The sequence below is a fragment of the Crinia signifera genome, chromosome 6, assembly GCF_055691185.1.
Source record: "Crinia signifera chromosome 6, ASM5569118v1, whole genome shotgun sequence".
NCBI lineage: Eukaryota > Metazoa > Chordata > Amphibia > Anura > Myobatrachidae > Crinia > Crinia signifera.
Window position 1 is genome coordinate 280,449,424 of NC_139222.1, and position 19,807 is coordinate 280,469,230.

Below are 19,807 nucleotides of genomic sequence, written 5' to 3' on the forward strand. Positions count from 1 at the left end.
ACACAGTATGGGAAGAATGAAGGAGCGAAGGGACTGGGTGGTGACTGGTCTGATACGGCACAGGTGTAGGCTCAGTGTCCTGCAAGCTGAAGTCACATAAAGGATGTACACATCAGAACCAATGCTGGGAGGATGGATTCTGTAAATTTTTGTGAAAATTTTTAGAAAAATCACAAAGCGTGACTTTTGCAGAGTCCAAGGTGTGCCAAATTGTGCCATACATGGTGCAGTAAAACCAAGATGTATGTGGACACATCTGTACTTGGTCAGAACTGAAAATGACGTACAGTAGATGCCAAAACCTCACCTATAAAAGGCAAAGCCTGACCCTGCTGCCCCCCCAAAAAAAGGAATACTCTGATATTGCATGGAACAGCGGCCACTAGTGGACACTGGGAATAGGAAGCTGCCAGCGGAGACCCGTTCTCCCCTCTTGCTGGTTTCCCAGACCTCCTCACAGCATCAGTTATAAGCAACATGTCGGATACTAGCTGGATTCCCCTCTGCATTGCACGGACAGAAGTAACAGTGTGTATAGCTATTAGCCATGGTGAACCCGCCCACACGACTATTGGTCATGGTTACAAGGGCGCATTTGTGCACAGTCTATAACAAAGATTTTAGTTTTTCTGATTCATCAAAAATCAAACGCAGGATAATGCCGATATCCGTCCTGCAATCAGCTAAGTAACGCAGGACACCGCACTCCACGTTTCAAAATTAAAATGTATTTTTATAAATAGTACTTGGGGTCCTCCAATTTATCAAGCTCTGAAAAGTCAGATAAACTATACAGGCTACAGAACTGCATTTCCTTTGGGTCACTCTCCAGTAGCCAATGCTTGTACGTCCGCTGGGTACCAGCACGTCAGTAAAGTGATGGCATCAGATCTACACAGTGATGAGATTGTATGGGAGCCCGTGTCCCGATAAGACCCCATTTATACCTATCGGGGCCCATGCTCTTACCACTTATGTCCCCGATCTAGTACACCTAAAGATTCAGAATCAAATAAATGTAAAAAATAAATAAAAATAAAACAAATGGACAATACATAAAAAGCTGAAGAAGATACACACGATAATAAAACCGGCTTCATTTGGGGCTGGTGCGGAGGGACACGTAAGTGCATTCTGAAGACGCATCGGGCACATTCTCACACTGTGGCTTTAATTATCCTCATTTTTTGCAGAATACATGCTGGAATAGGTACTATGAATGGTAAATCCTGGATGAATTAATTGTATTGTATTAAAAACTCCAATAAATTATTGGAGTTTTTGACTTTTTTTTTTATACAATATAATTGGTATAATATATATATATATATATATATATATATATATATATATATATATATATATATATATATATATATTTATATATATATATATATTTATATATATATATATATATATATATATATATATATATATATATATATATATATATATATATATATTCCTATAAGAAATATACGACAATTATATGACAGAAAACTTGTTAAAAATTTTTTTTAAAACTTTATTGACAAAAACAAAATCTGCAGAGAGACAGGCTGTGATTGTGATGTCACAATGGATTCTGTGGTACATAACCCAGCTCACTGCAGAGACCGGTGTCTTTGCTGCAGACTCACTGGACAGTTAGGAGCTATTACTACTTACTGTACAGAGTTAGCAGCTTTTGCTTGGTGATTGCTTTGTTTCACATCAAGTTAATACATATTGAAATTAATTCCTCTAATTATATCTCAGAGGAATCTACCATTCAGAGGATGGAGGAAGGAGATGAAAGGAGGATGGAAGGAGGAGAGGAGATTGAGGCTGTACCACCAAATAATTCTGTGGTTACTGTGGAATCTATGATAGAAGATCTAGGAAACCAAAGCCGGGAACATCTCTATAGGATAAAACCGGTGATAGATGTAGGCATTGAGGAGGAACATCTGAGTGTGACCATAGAGAATGGAAAACTGGAGATCACAATGTACGGTGCGACTGTTGTGCGGCAGTTTGACTTGTTTGCGCCCCCTACATACCATGTGGAAAAGCAGATGGAGTACTTTACAACATGGGCCCTTGATGAGGGAGCAGAAAGGGCCACCACTGCAAAAGTGAAAGACCTGCCGCGTCAGCAGTATGACACCCGTAACAGCCCACGTGACCAGACCGTGCGCTTTGGGTGGCGACGTCTAATAAGACAGATCAGAAAAGGCGTGCAGAATTTATTCTACAGGCGCAACAGGGTCGTGCCCATCGGATGAAGGGTCGAGGGTGAGCCCCAAAATATATAAACTGTTCCTGAGAATTGTTATCACTGGAGTGCTCATACCCACTGGTCAGGAACCCTGAGACAGCAGCCCAATGCCTACAGCCACCTCCACTACAAGAACAGCACTGTAGAGGGCGCTGTGGTGTCTCATACCCACTGGTCGGGGAACCCTGAGACAGCAGCCCAATGCCTACAGCCACCTCCACTACAAGAACAGCACTGTAGAGGGCGCTGTGGTGTCTCATACCCACTGGTCGGGGAACCCTGAGACAGCAGCCCAATGCCTACAGCCACCTCCACTACAAGAACAGCATTGTAGAGGGTGCTGTGGTGTCTCATACCCACTGGTCGGGGAACCCTGAGACAGCAGCCCAATGCCTACAGCCACCTCCACTACAAGAACAGCATTGTAGAGGGTGCTGTGGTGTCTCATACCCACTGGTCGGGGAACCCTGAGACAGCAGCCCAATGCCTACAGCCACCTCCACTACAAGAACAGCACTGTAGAGGGTGCTGTGGTGTCTCATACCCAATGGTCGGGGAACCCTGAGACAGCAGCCCAATGCCTACAGCCACCTCCACTACAAGAACAGCACTGTAGAGGGCGCTGTGGTGTCTCATACCCACTGGTCAGGAACCCTGAGACAGCAGCCCAATGCCTACAGCCACCTCCACTACAAGAACAGCACTGTAGAGGGCGCTGTGGTGCTCCACACCTCCATACATCCTGTCAATGGAGAACTGGGGATTAGGGCTAATGGCGATACCCCAATAAAAAAAACGACACTGGGCAGCCACCTCGCGGGTGTGTTGGAAGAGCTGCTAAGCGTAATAATTTACAATACAAGTAAAAAAAGAACCGTGCAATATGGGTGAGTACAATACGACAAATCAATCTAAAATTGAAGCTCATTTATCTACTCCAATATAAATTATCCACACATTTAATAAACTATAGGGGGTGACCTGTAACAAATTAATCAAACAACATGTAAATTAATTCCTCTCACCTTGAAAAAGCTGTACGATACACAGCGAACCGCGTCACGAGAGACGCTATCTGCTACATATTTACACCAGGAAATCCTGATCCAGCTGCTCGCTACTCTAAAGGTGGCCATACACACGCGTGCGTGCTGCCTTTCCTCAGGTTAGACGGTAGTACGCTGTATGGTAGCAGCAGGCTGGATATACCCATCTCCCTTGTGCTGGATAAATTGTCCACAATGGCACCCCAATAGCAAGTTGGGGGTTAAGGTGACCATACACTAGTAAGATTTATCTGCAGATCTGGCTGGTTGGAACAAAAACATGGTTATGGATGAGAGCAAATGACAGTTGACCATTTGCTTGGAAATGCTGGAAAACTGACAAACTGTCACTCATCCATAACCATGTTTTTTTTCCAACCAGCCAGATCTGCAGATAAATCTTACTAGTGTATGGGCACCTTAACCCCCAACTTGCTATCGGGGTGCCATTGTGGACAATTTATCCAGAACAAGGGAGATGGGTATATCCAGCCTGCTGCTACCATACAGCGTCCTACCATCAGACTCTAACCTGAGGAAAGTCAGCACGCATTGAGGTATCTGGATCTCCCCATTATTATGCTTAGGAGGAACCCTATTCAGTGGTATTCCCGGGAATTTTTCGGGCTATGCTTCAGTGCCCAGACTGGTAAGCCGGTAAAATTCTCGGGATTGCCAATGCTTAGCGCCGGGCAGCGCCGCTGGGCTGATCACTGAAGTCAGCTAGCTGCAGCGATGCCCGGCTCCCTCTGCTCGGCCACGCCACCTCCTCTCCCCCGCCCCCCGGCTGTTGTGTTACAGCTTGCGACGCCGGGTTGTGACACGCCGGGTTGCCGGGGGCAGAAGCAGGTTGCTGGGGGGCAGGACCGGGCAGTGGCTGACATAGTGCTCAGCAGTGATGCCCAGCCCCGGGAGACAGCGTAGTGGGTTTTTTTTTAGGGAGCGCTCCCCCTAAAAAAAAACACACACCACTGAAGGGGTTAACCACTTTTGGGGACAATTCCATTTAAACATTGGACAATCCGAGATCAGAAGACACGGGTGATTATACCATTCGATACAGATGCACCTCCTTTTCCTCGTTTTTATGAGCATGCTATTTTTATTATGTATAATATGTGTTTATTATTATTAATTATTCTATAAGCGCCTTAATGATACTTTGTAATCCAATTTCTGCTTTCAGCCATGTGGCTCCGACGATGAAACTCACTTCCCCGACACAGTTCGAGAGACCCTCGCTCTAGAATCCTTCATAAAACAGACTCAAGACTTTCCTGTTTACTTAGCCATTTTCATAATTATATGAAGTAAAGTTTATGAAAACCTTTTCCGTACTTCATTGGTTCTGTACTGTATTACATTCTATCTATCTGTTAAGCGTCTTGAGTACTATTGGAGAAAAAGCACTATGCAAACAAAATTATTATTATTTCCATATCCAGCCAGTTTGAAACAAAGCAGTGTCCCTGCAAAAATTGCTTTCACTTGGTTTTAACACACAAAGGGGTAATTAAGTCGCCTCTAGTGGTCAGTGGAGGTACTTCAGCTCAGAGGTGAGGAGTATCCTGGCTAAAAGTGTTACTAGTACATAGCCAAGCGGTTCCCAACCTTTTTTTAAACAAGGCACCTCTAGAGTATCAGAATTTTTTTTTTTATTACATTGTGTTTATATGCGATTGTGTCAGTTATGTGGTAAAGGACAGGATTTGCTTCTGTTTGTACACATTTTATGATTGGCAGCTGCCAGCACTGGTTTTTCTCATAAATAATTAACCATTAATAATTTTAGTTGGTCCTGGACCACCAACCCAGGGCACCCTGCAAGTGTCCTGAGGCACCCCAGGGGAGCCACGGCACACAGTTTGGGAACTACTGCCATAGCCTGTGAACCTGTATTTTCTCTTCATAAGTTTGGCATTTTAAAGCTGTGTACACACACTTTGATTTGCTTTAGATTCAATGTTAGATTCGATTTTCTATGAGATCTGGCATTAGATCTTCCCATTCAATTTGGCATTAGATCTGTACTTTTGCATTAGCTCTCGATTTTGATTTACATTCAGGGTACATTGTACACATTCGATTTACTGGATCGAATTCGATATTTCCTTGGCTGCAGTGTCTATTTTTCTTTTCGAATTTTGAGAAAACGGGAGCGCGCATCGAATCAAATGTAGATCGAAAGTGTCCTAAAAACCTTTCGATGTGGATTCGATTTTGCTTCTATGAGCAAAATTGAATCGAAAACATGGACAAATCTAAGCGCGTGTGCACAGCTTAACACTCTGTCTTCTCTATATCCTATGGGCTGGGTGGCAACAGGGTGTTCGCACATGTGGCAAGGTTTAAAAAGGGCATGCCTACAGAAAATAGAATTTTTTTTTCTCGGAGTCCATATGTGCCTGTCTCCTGTGGATACCCTCTTTTCCCCATCGTCATGAACGATTCCCAGTATCCCATATGGATGTAAGAGAAATTTGGGCTATACAGCTGCTGCCAAATTTCTCTTACATCCATATCCATATGCGGGGCGCTGAATGTGCCCCCTTGCGTTAAAAAGTCAAATTTTGTTTCTTGTGATTCCCCCTGGTTTGCATGTAGCTGCTATGGCTGGGAACACGGTGTATTTTATGTAGATCGGAACATAAAGAATCGTGACCAGAGCTTACAAGCCGTAATTGCAGAGTCCCTGACAGCTGCTAGCACAGTCTAATGATAGAGAATAAATTCTATGTATGAAAGTATGATGGAAAACTTTCCCTCACCCAGGAAGGAACAAATCAATAAATCTACACGTTCTACAAACCCGAAGGCAGCGGAGGGACATTCTGCAGCAAAAAGGAGAATACATTTTTCAATTTGGCATACGGCTCTTATTCGGTGAGGAGCAGGAGACACGCATTTGTTTATTAAGCCGATGCGGTTAGAATTCTGTACAGCTGCAAAGCTGGGGAAATACAGGATTCCCACCTTTATATGTAACTTACCGCATGCACTTGGTTCTCTAGCTAGACTGCAAACCACCTGTACGAGAGAGGGGACAGTCCGTGTTCCCCCACTCCTTTTTACCATCTGCAATATGGTTATTATTTACAACCGCACAGTAACCATACTGTGCTTTTTAGCAGTGTCTTTATATGATCAGGCAGAGATACACTATAAAGCTGCTCCCTGGACACGGATATCTCCATCTTATACCCCTTTCACACCAAATATGCAGGGACTTACCCGGGAACATATTCCAGGACTCAAGCAGGGGCATTCCCAGGGTGGCCCATTCGACACTGCCTAGTCCCTGCATTTTCTGGTGTGAGGGGGGCAGCGGGTCCGGGCAGCGGCGGATGGGCGCGTGTAGTGCTATTTCCTGGGCAGCGGGACGGGAGAACTTGAAAACATTTTTAAAAGACTGGCCGGACACTGATTGGCTGAGAGCGTCCGGTCAGTCTTTTCAAATCCTGCAGCGCCCCCCCCCTTGCTGGCTGACAAATAGCAGTACAAGCACCCAGCTGCCGCTGCCCGGATACCTGCAGTCTGGACCCAGCCACTGGAAGCAAGCCGGTATGCCGGGAAAGTACTTTTACACTGGTCTGTATCCCGGGAGCAACCCTGCTATCTAGCAGGTAGGGTGGCCAATCCCGGGATCGGCGGGATCCCGGGATTTGGACCCCAAAACGCCGGGATTTCAATCCCGGGATTGGAGTTTCCAATCCCGGGATTTCGGGATTAGACTGCGCATGCGCGCAGTCTAATGCCGGGCAGCATCTGAGCATCGCTCAGACGCTGCCCGACTTCTCCCGGCAGTACTGCGCAGCGTGACCTCTAAGCGTGAGATCAGAGGTCACTCTGCGCAGGAAGAGGTCGCGCCCAGCATTGTGATGCCGTGCCGCCCGCCAAGTCAGCGCGCCCACCCAGCCAGCCAGCGCGTCCACCTGCTCGCCCAGCCAGCGCGTCCACCCACCCAGCCAGAACGCACCCAGCAGCATTGACGACCCGTCCCCCCACCCCGCAACCCCTCAAATGTAAGTAGTTGTGGGCAGTCTTTTTATTAGGAAAGCCAATCCCGGGATTGAGCTTTTTTTCAATATTGAATCCCGGGATTGAAAAAATGCCCCGGGATTGGCTTCCCTACTAGCAGGGTTGAATCCCCGGTAAATTTTCCCGGGAATTTGGCCCGGGAACCTTGGACACCAGCGCTAGTCACGTGGCCAATCCAGGAATTCAGGCTGGTGTGAAAGGGGTAAAAGAGAGCACAGTCAGGCTTGGTCATATCATCACTATATATAAAAGGCTAAATCCACCTCACCTTTTTTGAAGGTGGAGTACCACCATTGACCACTAGATGGACCAAATTACTCCTTTACAGAAAGTGAAACCAAAATGATCTGTTTGAAACGTGCTGGACAGAAATTGGAGGTAGGAGCATATGGGGACTAAGCCGTCATTTTTATGTGCTTTGAACTAGTTCCAGGATAACAAACACAAACCAAAATTGCATGGAGGTGAGGACCCCGATGAATCAATGTAGATGTAAGAAGTACCGGGATGCAAAGAACAATGCCCGAACCGCAGGCGACACTGACCATCCAAAACGAACATTCTCCCGACAGCAAAACGGTTTTATTTTCTCTGGAGGTCTCAGGGCTTTGATTTTGACGGCCGGTCGGAGAAAACATCTGAAGATGTCAACTGACGATTGCGTAACACAGTGTAAAATGCAATCTAGACTTAGCAACGATCATTTCTCAGAACATCGGTAGATCTGGCCTCCTGAAATCTGGCAAGTATCCTGGAAATGGTAGGTTACCGCCGAGCCATTCAGAAAACGGCCTTCCAGAATATTCTTACTGGGTTTCAAACACAAACTGCGCACTGAAGACTTCTGAAGATTGATCCCAAAGGGCTTAGGGTGTGGAGAAGTCAGCTGACAGTTCCAAAGGAGGAGCGGACTGACCTGAGCGGAACAGCATCGATTCTGGGCCACGGAACAACGGGCCTTATTTGTATGCACATGACGAAACGCAGCTGCGATGTTTCAGACCACGGACTTCCTAATAAATCGCAAGTTATGCGGTCGGCCTGGATAATAATGTAGATGCCCAGCAACTGTTTACGCAAACACAGCACTGACGCAGTAACAAGGAACATCGACTCCGTCTATGGCAGTGGCAGAAGCCACACTGGCGCCATCTTTCTCTATGTAGTGTTCATTCTAGAACCCGCTATCTTTAAAAACCCATGCAGTTCCTCTTCCCTACCAGGGGTGTCGCTGTCTGCTGTGATGTTTCTAGCACAGGTCTGGTTTGCATATCAGTGCTGATATACAGACCACACTGTACTAGAAACACCACAGCAGACAGCGACACCCCAGGCAGGGAAGAGGAACTGCATGGGTTTTTAAAGATAGCGGATGCTAGAATGAACACTATCTATGTACATGATCACAGCTGAAAGAAAATACATTCCCCAAAAAACTTATGTAACACAGCCGTCACCACGACAAAGATCCCTGGGACCCTCCCCTAAACAGTGGCGACAGAATGGGTCCTGCATAGCACAAGAACAACCGCAACTGAATGACCCCATGAACTGGACAGTCCCCTGAACTTAACCCAATGGGAAACATACAACACAGTGGGGCAGATGTATTAAGCCTGGAGAAGAGATAAACTGGAGATAAAGTGGAGATAACGCACTAGCCAATGAACTGTGCTTGAAAATGAAAGTTGGAAGTTGATTGGCTGGTGCTTTATCTCCTTCCACTTTATCTCTTCTCCAGGCTTAATACATACTAGAATTATCTGAGATGAGTTCCACAAGAAAAAACGGTCATGCCCGAAGCAATTGTACCAGGAGTGGGTTATACTGACAGCACAGATCTAGAAGGAGATAACAGGTATCATAGTGAACGAAAATAAAAAATGAGAAGATTCGATAAAAGCAGCATAGAAATTAAGAAAACTCCTATAGCAACAATATTTTAAACGTATGTCCCTTAATTTTTGTATTTGATAGAACATCAAAGAGCTAGCGGCCCTTAAACGCTGATCCCCGTCCGCTATCATTGCAGCTGCAACATAAAATATTCCTCACGGTTACGGTAGATGAAATGAAGCGAGCACCAATTATAAACACCGTATCCGAAATGATGAATAACATAGGAGAATATATTTAGGTAGTGGAATGTGATGGACGTGCTTACCCGAGTCCTCACATACGACATCCCAGGGAGAGCTGATTGGCTGCGCCTCTTCTTGAGCTCCGCCCTCCTTGTCCGCTCCCTGACTTCCTGTACCAGCAACAGTGCTCACTGTGAACGCTTCCAGATCAACCTGGAGACATTATAAACTAAATCGTTTTACTACAAAATTTGGTACTCTTTACCTAGCACGGCGCCCACGATTTTGATCGTGGGCATCGCAGGTAAAAAAAATCGTGGGCATTGAATGCACTAAAAATCGGGTGCGACGCGACCGACGCGATGCCCGCGATTTCCCATAGGGAACAATGTTAAATGTCTCAATTGACCCGATTTTCATGTTCAATGCCTCAATTGAACAGATTTTTCCATAGGAAACAATGTTAAATGGCCCACAGAGGCCAAATAGGCACCCTGAAGTGTGAAATGTCCCCCACAATTGTTAACGCCACCCCACGATCAACGTCAACCCGAAGCGTGGCGAGCGCAGCGAGCCCGCGAGGGGCGGCGGTACGCGTCCTACGACCTTTTCATACCCCCACTATCCACGTCGGCGTGGAGTTGAGAATAGAATAGTGTGGCGAGCGCAGCGAGCCACCGTGCCCGAAGCGTGGCGAGGGGACGCGGATACCTTCACAGGAAAACGCGTCCCTTCGCGGGCTTCACAGGTATCCGCGTCCCCTCGCCACGCTTCGGGCTCGGACACTATTCTATTCTCAACTCCACGCCGACGTGGATAGTGGGGGTATGAAAAGGTCGTAGGACGCGTACCGCTGCGCTCGCCACGCTTCGGGTTGACGTTGATCGTGGGGTGGCGTTAACAATTGTGGGGGCCATTTCACACTTCAGGGTGCCTATTTGGCCTCTGTGGGCCATTTAACATTGTTTCCTATGAAAAAATCGGGTCAATTGAGGCATTGAACAGGAAAATTGGGTCAATTGAGACATTTAACATTGTTCCCTATGGGAAATCGCGGGCATCGCGTCGGTCGCACCCGATTTTTTAGTGCATTCAATGCCCGCGATGGCCGCCGTGTTAAGTAAAGAGTACCCAAAATTTAAATATTTTTTTATCAATGGAGCCACAACTATTACAATAATGATCGTATGATTCGGGATACAAGGAATAAAAGACCTAAAGCAGCTGCAAACAATTTGGAGGCCAGGTGACCTGTGTAATTCTCCAGGCGCTGACATGAGATGTGGTTGGAGTTGCCTATCCTTCCTTGGAGGCCTCGGTGGTAGCTGCATCCTTCCTTTGAGGCCTCGGTGGTAGCGCTGCAGCAGGAGGCGTCTTTTACACCAATTGCTGCAGTAGTGCTCCTAGGACGCAGCATCGGACTGCTCAGTACGGCACCCATGGCGCCGCGCAAGCTGCCCGTTACAAAGCACAGCGGGCACCATGTAAGTATACCACGTCCGCTTGCCATGCGCCCCTCGGCACATTTCAGCTCCAAATAAAAAGTATCACAGGGTCATCGGGGCGAGCAAGGGTACCGCTACAATCTGCACACATGCTGTACACATGATTAAAGGGAACATGCGGAAGATACCAGGGCAGGCCTTACCTAGGTAGGCCTCAATGCACCACGCAGCATGAGATGCTTGGCACAAGTGACCAGCCAGGTCCTGTGCAACTTAGTTAACGTCAGTTGTCTTTTATTGCTAGAAATGTGTCTAAGTCACAATGAAATGAGATGGCGATTCATGTGGAGACCGTGCTGATTAATGGGATAGGATACTTGTATAATGGCCCTTATTCAGATCTGATTGCAGTACAAATTTGTTCTCAAAATGGGCAAAACCATGTGCACTGCAGGTGGGACAGATGTAACATATTCACAGAGAGTTACATTTTAGTGGGGTATGTTGAAACTGAAATATAAATTGCAGTGTAAAAATAATGCAGCCAGTATTTACCCTGCACAGAAACAAAATAACTCACCCAAACCTAATTCTGTCTGCGCATGTTACATCTGCCCCACCTGTAGTGCACATGGTTTTTCCCATTTTGAGAACAAATTTGTTCTGCGATCAGATCTGAATAAGGGCCATTGTGTGTAACAGTCTGTACACTGAGCTTGTATCGGATAACAGCTGTGGCTGCTACATTGTAGCACTCGGGTGTACAGATGTGAGACTCTGCCGCACACACATATACACAAGTGTCACATTAATCACAACCGTCTCCTCGTGCGTACTAAAGGGTCAAAAGGGCAAAAGGGTCGACATGAGTCTTTTCAAAAAAATTTTGGCCGACAGGAGGTATTCCATAACCCTTTCATCCGCAACGAAGCTCCATGCCTGAAGCCATGCCAGGGGAAGCGGTACACTTAGATGTGTCCATGTCGACATTGGTGACAAAAAAAGTGAAAAACTCAGGTCAACCTTTTGACTGTCGACCTAATACTTTTGTCAACCTTTATCCATGTCGACACGCTTTAAGCACAGAAACTCGAGACCAATAATATATTTAGGGCAATATGTACGAGCCTGCGAGTGTCACAATTTTTAAAGGGGCAATCATTCGCAATGCAAAACTGACCTGATTTTGCCTTTTAAGCAATCACTGCTTTAAAAAACACCGAAATCTCCCAAACGGTCTGCGAATCGCAGGTGCTGACATATTACCCTGGAATTGGGTTTAAAAACAACTCAACGGAGTTTGCAGGAGTATTCTACAGGCCCATACAATCCATAACAATGTAACAGTAATAATCTTAGCCACACTGCCAGACACGTACGGCGTACCTTCCTAATCAGATGGTTCTCCGTGTCTGCCACATAGATAACGTTCCCTGCAACAGCCACTCCTTGGGGGGAGTGAAAGAGGCTTTCCGAGAAGCTTCCATCTTTCCAGCCGCTCTCACATCCTGAGAAGAACAACGTGGGAAAATGAGAGAGGTTAGTGTATCAGCACCTGTTATAGACTAGTTAGACTACGGTTAGTGTATCAGCACCTGTTATAGACTACAGTTAGACTACGGTTAGTGTATCAGCACCTGTTATAGACTACAGTTAGACTACGGTTAGTGTATCAGCACCTGTTATAGACTACAGTTAGACTACAGTTAGTGTATCAGCACCTGTTATAGACTAGAGTTAGACTACGGTTAGTGTATCAGCACCTGTTATAGACTAGAGTTAGACTACGGTTAGTGTATCAGCACCTGTTATAGACTACAGTTAGACTACGGTTAGTGTATCAGCACCTGTTATAGACTAGAGTTAGACTACAGTTAGTGTATCAGCACCTGTTATAGACTACAGTTAGACTACCGTTAGTGTATCAGCACCTGTTATGGACTACAGTTAGACTACGGTTAGTGTATCAGCACCTGTTATAGACTACGGTTAGTGTATCAGCACCTGTTATAGACTACAGTTAGACTACGGTTAGTGTATCAGCACCTGTTATGGACTACAGTTAGACTACGGTTAGTGTATCAGCACCTGTTATGGACTACAGTTAGACTACGTTTAGTGTATCAGCACCTGTTATGGACTACAGTTAGACTACGGTTAGTGTATCAGCACCTGTTATGGACTACAGTTAGACTACGTTTAGTGTATCAGCACCTGTTATGGACTACAGTTAGACTACGGTTAGTGTATCAGCACCTGTTATGGACTACAGTTAGACTACGGTTAGTGTATCAGCACCTGTTATAGACTACAGTTAGACTACGGTTAGTGTATCAGCACCTGTTATAGACTAGAATTAGACTACGGTTAGTGTATCAGCACCTGTTATGGACTACAGTTAGACTACGGTTAGTGTATCAGCACCTGTTATAGACTACAGTTAGACTACGGTTAGTGTATCAGCACCTGTTATGGACTACAGTTAGACTACGGTTAGTGTATCAGCACCTGTTATGGACTACAGTTAGACTACGGTTAGTGTATCAGCACCTGTTATAGACTACAGTTAGACTACGGTTAGTGTATCAGCACCTGTTATAGACTACAGTTAGACTACAGTTAGTGTATCAGCACCTTTTATAGACTACGGTTAGTGTATCAGCACCTGTTATAGACTACAGTTAGACTACGGTTAGTGTATCAGCACCTGTTATAGACTAGAATTAGACTACGGTTAGTGTATCAGCACCTGTTATAGACTACAGTTAGACTACAGTTAGTGTATCAGCACCTTTTATAGACTACAGTTAGTGTATCAGCTGCCCACCCATTATAGCCTACAATGCATTATGTCCTAGGCATTGGTGGGTGACTATACTGTACATTGGGAATGGTGCACCTCATAGTCACAGGAAACCACTTGCTGTCACAGGTCAGCTCACTCTACAGCGGAAACTCTGTATACCTGGCAACTGGTAACTGTCTACATCTAATTAGTATGTTACTAGTTAACTGCAGATGAAATTAGCAAGATTAGATTTATCAAATCTTGGAGAGATAAAGTCATAGGGGGAAATTTACTAAAGGAATTTTGTAAAAAATAGGTGTATTTGTATTTAGAAATACACTTATTTTTGACATTTACCATGCCGAAAATACGGCAATTCGTATTCGTATTGATAGCACATCAATACGAATTGCCATATTTAGTGTATTTCTAAATACAAATACACCTATTTTATACAAATTTCCTTTAGTAAATTTCCCCCATAGTCTCCAACCTCAATAGGGTGCCTGATAGTTCGCTATATTGTCCCCCGGATATAAATGTACATGTCTACCCCGAAAAAGTCTCTCTTCCAGTGTAAACCTTCGTAATTCGGCTAATCTGTCCTCATAGCTTAATGACTCCAACCCTTTTATTAGGTTGGTCGCCCTTCTCTGGACTTTTTCCAGTTCTAGAATGTCCTTTTTGTAGTGAGGAGCCGAAAACTGTACCAAATCTAGATGAGGTCTAACCAGTGCCCTGCACAGTGGTATAATTACATTGACGTCCCTAGCTTCCATGCCCCTTCTTATACAGGCTAGTATCCTGTTGGCCTTATTTGCTGCTACTCAACACTGTGTACTGCACCGCACTTTGTTGTCAATTTGGAAATCTGATTTACCCAATTCTACCCTGTTTAGCTTATAACTATCATACTGGTTATGTCTCCCAAGCTGCAGAACCTCACATTTATCAGCAGTGAACATCATTTTCCACTCAACCATCTAGTTTATTTAAATCCCTCTGTAGTGTGGAGACATCCGTATCACCGTGCACAGGTCTGTGTCAGCCGCAAAGATGGATCCTTCGTATTCCCTCTTCTAGATCATTGATGAATATGTTAAATAGAAGCGGCCCTAGCCCTGATCCCGCTGGTACTCCACTTAGAACAGGTATCCGACCTGGAAATGCACCATATACCCCCACTCTCTGTTCTCTATCCTGCAGCCAGTTTCTTACCCAGCTACAATTTTGTACTCCAAGCCCCAAATCTTCTATTTTATCGATCAACCTCTTATACGGCACAGTATCGAAAGCTTTTGAAAAGTCCAGGTAGAGTGCGTCCACAGTATACCCCATATCTAGGTTCTTGCTGACTTCCTCGGCAGCAAAACAGTTGCCTGCATGTGCTGTTTAAGTCACTGTGGGGTAGATGTATGAAGCAGTGATAAGGGAGAAGTGAGCCAGAGGAGAAGTGGCCCAGGGCAACCAATCGGCTGCTCTGTATCATTTTATATTATGCAAATTATAGATGTTACTTCAGTACTGATTGGTTGCCATGGCCACTTCTCCTTACTTATCACTGCTTCATACTGTACATCTACCCCTCAGTCACTGTGGTTTACTTGCAGTCAGTGTCTTAAGTCTATGAAAACAGGACGCCATGTGTGCTTGGACTGTCACTTACATATGTAAGTGTGACATAGGCGATATACTCTATAACAATACAGATTATGCTTCGGATCTCACCTCCAACAGTGTGAAGGACTCTGCCATCTGTGGTCACCACCAGAATCCTGTGATGCCCCGTATCGGCAATAACCAGCCTGCCGCCCGCCACATCCACCGCCACCTTACCAGGGAAAAGGAGCGGAGATTCAGGCAGCGAGTCCCTGTAGAGCTGGCGTGGGATTTGTCCAGACTTGATTTCATTTCTCTCTCTGTAGAACTTTAATGCCGTGGAGGTGAAGAGGAATAGGTTCTCTTTGTGGCCCTCCCCGACCAGGGAGAACAGGAGGTTTCCTTGTGGGCCGAGCAGGACCAGTGTGGGCCAGCAGGATACCTGCAGCTCCTGCCATAAGGTCGCGTCTGCGTCGTTCACCACGGGGTGACTGATGTTGTATCTCAGGACGGCACTCTTAATATTATCCAAAACCCGTTCGTTCGGGAATTTTGCGGAGTGGACCCCAATAATTACAAGGCCATCTGAAAGAATAAAAAAAGATGAGCTCTTGAAGTATTTAAAAGAACCTATTTTTTTGGAACTTTATCTCTCCATGTGATATTTTGGCAAAGCTTTGATACATTGGCCCCTAAATCTACTTTATTACTATTTTCAGACACCATCGGTGCATTGTATAGTGAAGGACCATTTACTGATGGGAAATGTAGCAATACTTGGGAGAGATAACGTAAAATACTTTACTTGCCCAAAGCAACAAATCAGCTTCTGGGAGGCAACAAAAAGTCCATCTTTTGGGCTCCCAAATGGCATTTTCCTTAGACAGGTCTAAACTCTGAATCTTATAAGCTTTAAAAACCATGTTATTATTGGCACATATAGATATAGATGTGTCCGCATACATCATTGCTGCAGTCGGGCCAAACGGCCCCTCTCGTCAGGTGCTGTGAGACTGCTAGCAATGGGCTTCTTTGGCCATTATTCCCCTTACACACCGCACAAATAACCCGGGCCAGCGTGCGGTGTGTAAGGGCCATTTCGAATATCCCGAGTCCAGCAACCCAGCAATCTGACCTGGGATAAAAGAAGTGTTATTCCCGAATCGGACCAGAGTTGCAGGGCAGTGTCAATGGGTAACCTGGGTCGAGCGACCCAGGTCCCATTCACTTTTATGAAAGAGGCAGTAGCATCACTTCAGTTCTGCCTCCTCGCCTGATATCCCGCTGCTCCGCCCACGGATGACATCTGTGACCTGCCAATACGCCGGATCGATTTGAGCAGTTAAACGCTGCAAATGCCGGGTCACTCCTGGGACGGACCCATGTCCAAATTCCTGGTGTGACCTGGCATCTGCGATGTGAAAGGGGTATTAGTTGTAACGCAACTAGGACACTCAAAGAGACTATGACACTTGTATGTCTGAATATCTACAATGTAACAGCCGCAACTTATATCCCAATATATCCCAGTCCTTTAAGGGCCACAAATGAATCACACAGGTCCCAGGTATCATACCGACTGTCATTACATCCGATGAGCAGTCAAGTTTTTTCTAACACGGGTTCTGAGGCCAAACTTGACTGCACAGTGGATGTGATGACAGTCAGTATGAACTGTATCATAAACAGACTCAGTCACACACAATATACACGGTCATATAACATTACTGAGCAGTGTCTTCTGCATGTCCTAGCCATGCTGCATTGCAACCAAGATGCATTTTCTGCAAAAATGAACAAAATAACACCACCACACTAGTAGAGTTGTACGGGGACCTCGCTGCTCCCTTACACCAGGCATCTAAATGGGGTTTTGAGGCTAGATGTATGTTTATGTGTAACTGTACATAGCAGTTCTACATCACGTGTATAACCCTGTGCACCGCTGGAGGAATCCTTTAAGGGCCACAAATGAATCACACAGGTCCCAGGTATCATACCGACTGTCATTACATCCGATGAGCAGTCAAGTTTTTTCTAACACGGGTTCTGAGGCCAAACTTAACTCGAATGTGATGACAGTCAGTATGAACTCCGACACCTGGGACCTGTGTAATTCATATGTGCAGGGATTATCTGGTAACCCTGGTTACAGGACTCCGAGTTTACACTTTCTCCATGCAGAGGTAACTTACAACAGTAAATGCTCAGCTGTACAATATCACACAGTAATAAATACAGGACCACATTTTAACAATAGGAATGTAGCCGGGGAGCCCATTCAGGATAGATTGAAGCTGGGTACACACTGGAGTGACAGGCATTCATACCACCATCAGAATGAATGCCCTTGGGCACAGATTGAACGTACACAATGGAACAAATGTAATGAAGGGCAGAACAATCATGTTCCATCCTTCATCAGAATAGGTTTAATGTGGAGCACATCAAATCTAGTGTCCGTCGCTAGCGACTGAGGGATGGCACAATCACTGGCACACACACTGAGCAATGCAGGATATTTGTCATTACAAAGCGGCATGTCAGCTAAACGGTGCTCTGCTTTGTACCCAGCTTAAGACAATGATGTTTAACTATTGTGCAGTTAGCAACTTCCACCACATGGTGGCAGTATCTAGAACATAGATATTTTTGGCTTATATGGTAAACCTATCCTTTTACTCACTGCAGGGTAGAATGCACCCCAAATAGAACAGGTGGCTTAGTGTTAGCACTCTGCGTATAAAGAGCATTAGAACACAATTAGAGGACTGTAACTGTAGTTTTGTGGACAGTGACAGCATGATCCTCATATTGGATTTAGTTACAGCAATCATATGGTCCACCATCGATGGTGCCATGGATGATCTACAATGGATGATCCACTGCATGACCAAACAGCTTCCTGGGTTATAAACCCGGACGTTCAGGAATCATCGCAAGGGGCATCTCATATTGGGAAGAGTAAGGACATATGTTAGTAAGTGGCAGGATGTACTGTGCAAGGTTAGTACATCCCGTCCTAGGGCAGGATATAGATCTATATACATACAGCAGAGGACCAGAGACATTACCTGTATCAGAGTACTGCTGCTCCAGTGCATGCAGGTCAGGAAGAATGTGCATACAGTTTATACAACAGTATGTGAAGAAGTCCAGCAGTATCACTTTCCCACGCAGATCTCCGTGTAGGGAAATGGATCCTTCAGTGTTCAGCCATTCCAACCCTGCAAAAGAGACAATAATGTCATTTATTTATTTGCCGTTTCTTAAATAGCGCAGCAGATTCCGTTGGGCTTTACAATTGGAAACAGTGATAAAACAAACTGGGTAGTAACAAACCGACATAGAGGTAGGAGGGCCCTGCTCACCAGCTTACAATCTATAGCATAGTTGCCGACTTTTGAGCTGCCCTCTCCGGGAGAGGGCAGCCAGCTCTGTCAGGCAGGGGGGCGGGGCCATTTCCAGGACTGGAAAAATAGGCGTTCCGGGGGTGTGGCCACACAGATGATGCCCTGTTGGGGGCATGTCTACAGCGTCACAGCATTTTAGCCCCCCCCCCCCCCCCCCGCCGTGCAATGCCGGTATTTCCGTCATTGCACGGCTGGGGGGCGGGGCTAAAATGCCGCGATCGCGGCATTTTACCTGCGGACCCCCCCGCCGAGGGACACATCGCAGGAGCTGGGGGGGATATGCGGGAGGATTGCACCCCTTTCCGGGGGACCCGATTTCCGGGACCCTCCCGGCCATTCCGGGAGGGTAGGCAACCCTGATCTATAGGGATAATAGGAGGGATACATACGGATAGAATTCCATAGCATGGCAGTCCGACCAGATTACAAGACACTCCTGATGGGATGCAATTAGATATGACTGCTAATGGAGTTTACAGTATGTGGGAGTTCTGGAATACGATAAACTTGCCTGATGAGGTGAGTTTTCAGGGAACGCGTCAAAGTTTGGAGGCATGGAAGGGCATTGCATAGGGTGGGTGCTGCCCAAAGAAAGTCCTACAATTGAGAATGGGATCTAGTAATGAGTGTGGATATGAGACGCAGAGTGGAGAAGTCCGGTGGGGATATATTTTTCAGAGAATTACTGATACACAGATTTATTTTTTCAGCATATACAAATAACACGGATCGTTTGTCTGTCGGGTCACCTGAGCATGTCTTTCCTCTGTATTTGCATTCTCTCTGCAGTCGCGACCAGCAGGGAGCTGTCTGGATGAGGATGTGGGATGGAGTTAGGGGGCACAGGTATGTCAAAGAGGGTACTATGGTACCACAATAGTTAGCTATGCTGCCCCACAACACTGTGGTCATGGGCTCAATTCAAGTTGTGTGGAGTTTTTATGTTCTCCCTGTGTTCGCATAGAAACTTAATTGACTGCTGACAAAACTGACCCCAAATATATACATATAGGTGGTAGAGAATATAGATTGTATGCACCACTATGGCAGGAAATTATGTGAATAGCCAAAAATATATATAGTACATTCATATTCTGAATAGCTTTATATAGAATAACTGGTAAGGAAATGAATCAT

General features: G+C 45.6%; 1 protein-coding gene across 2 annotated transcripts in view; it reads right to left on the minus strand.

The window, feature by feature from the left end:
- Positions 1-19,807, minus strand: part of NHLRC2 (NHL repeat containing 2) — a 54,675-nt gene that overhangs the window by 32,452 nt on the left and 2,416 nt on the right. For both annotated transcript variants that reach the window (XM_083149764.1, XM_083149763.1), the window contains exons 2-5: positions 18,332-18,484; positions 15,387-15,842; positions 12,257-12,378; positions 9,509-9,638 (exon numbers count right to left, since the gene is read on the minus strand). In XM_083149764.1, the coding sequence (XP_083005890.1) occupies positions 9,509-9,638; positions 12,257-12,378; positions 15,387-15,842; positions 18,332-18,484 (861 nt within the window). The remainder of the gene's footprint in view (positions 1-9,508; positions 9,639-12,256; positions 12,379-15,386; positions 15,843-18,331; positions 18,485-19,807) is intronic.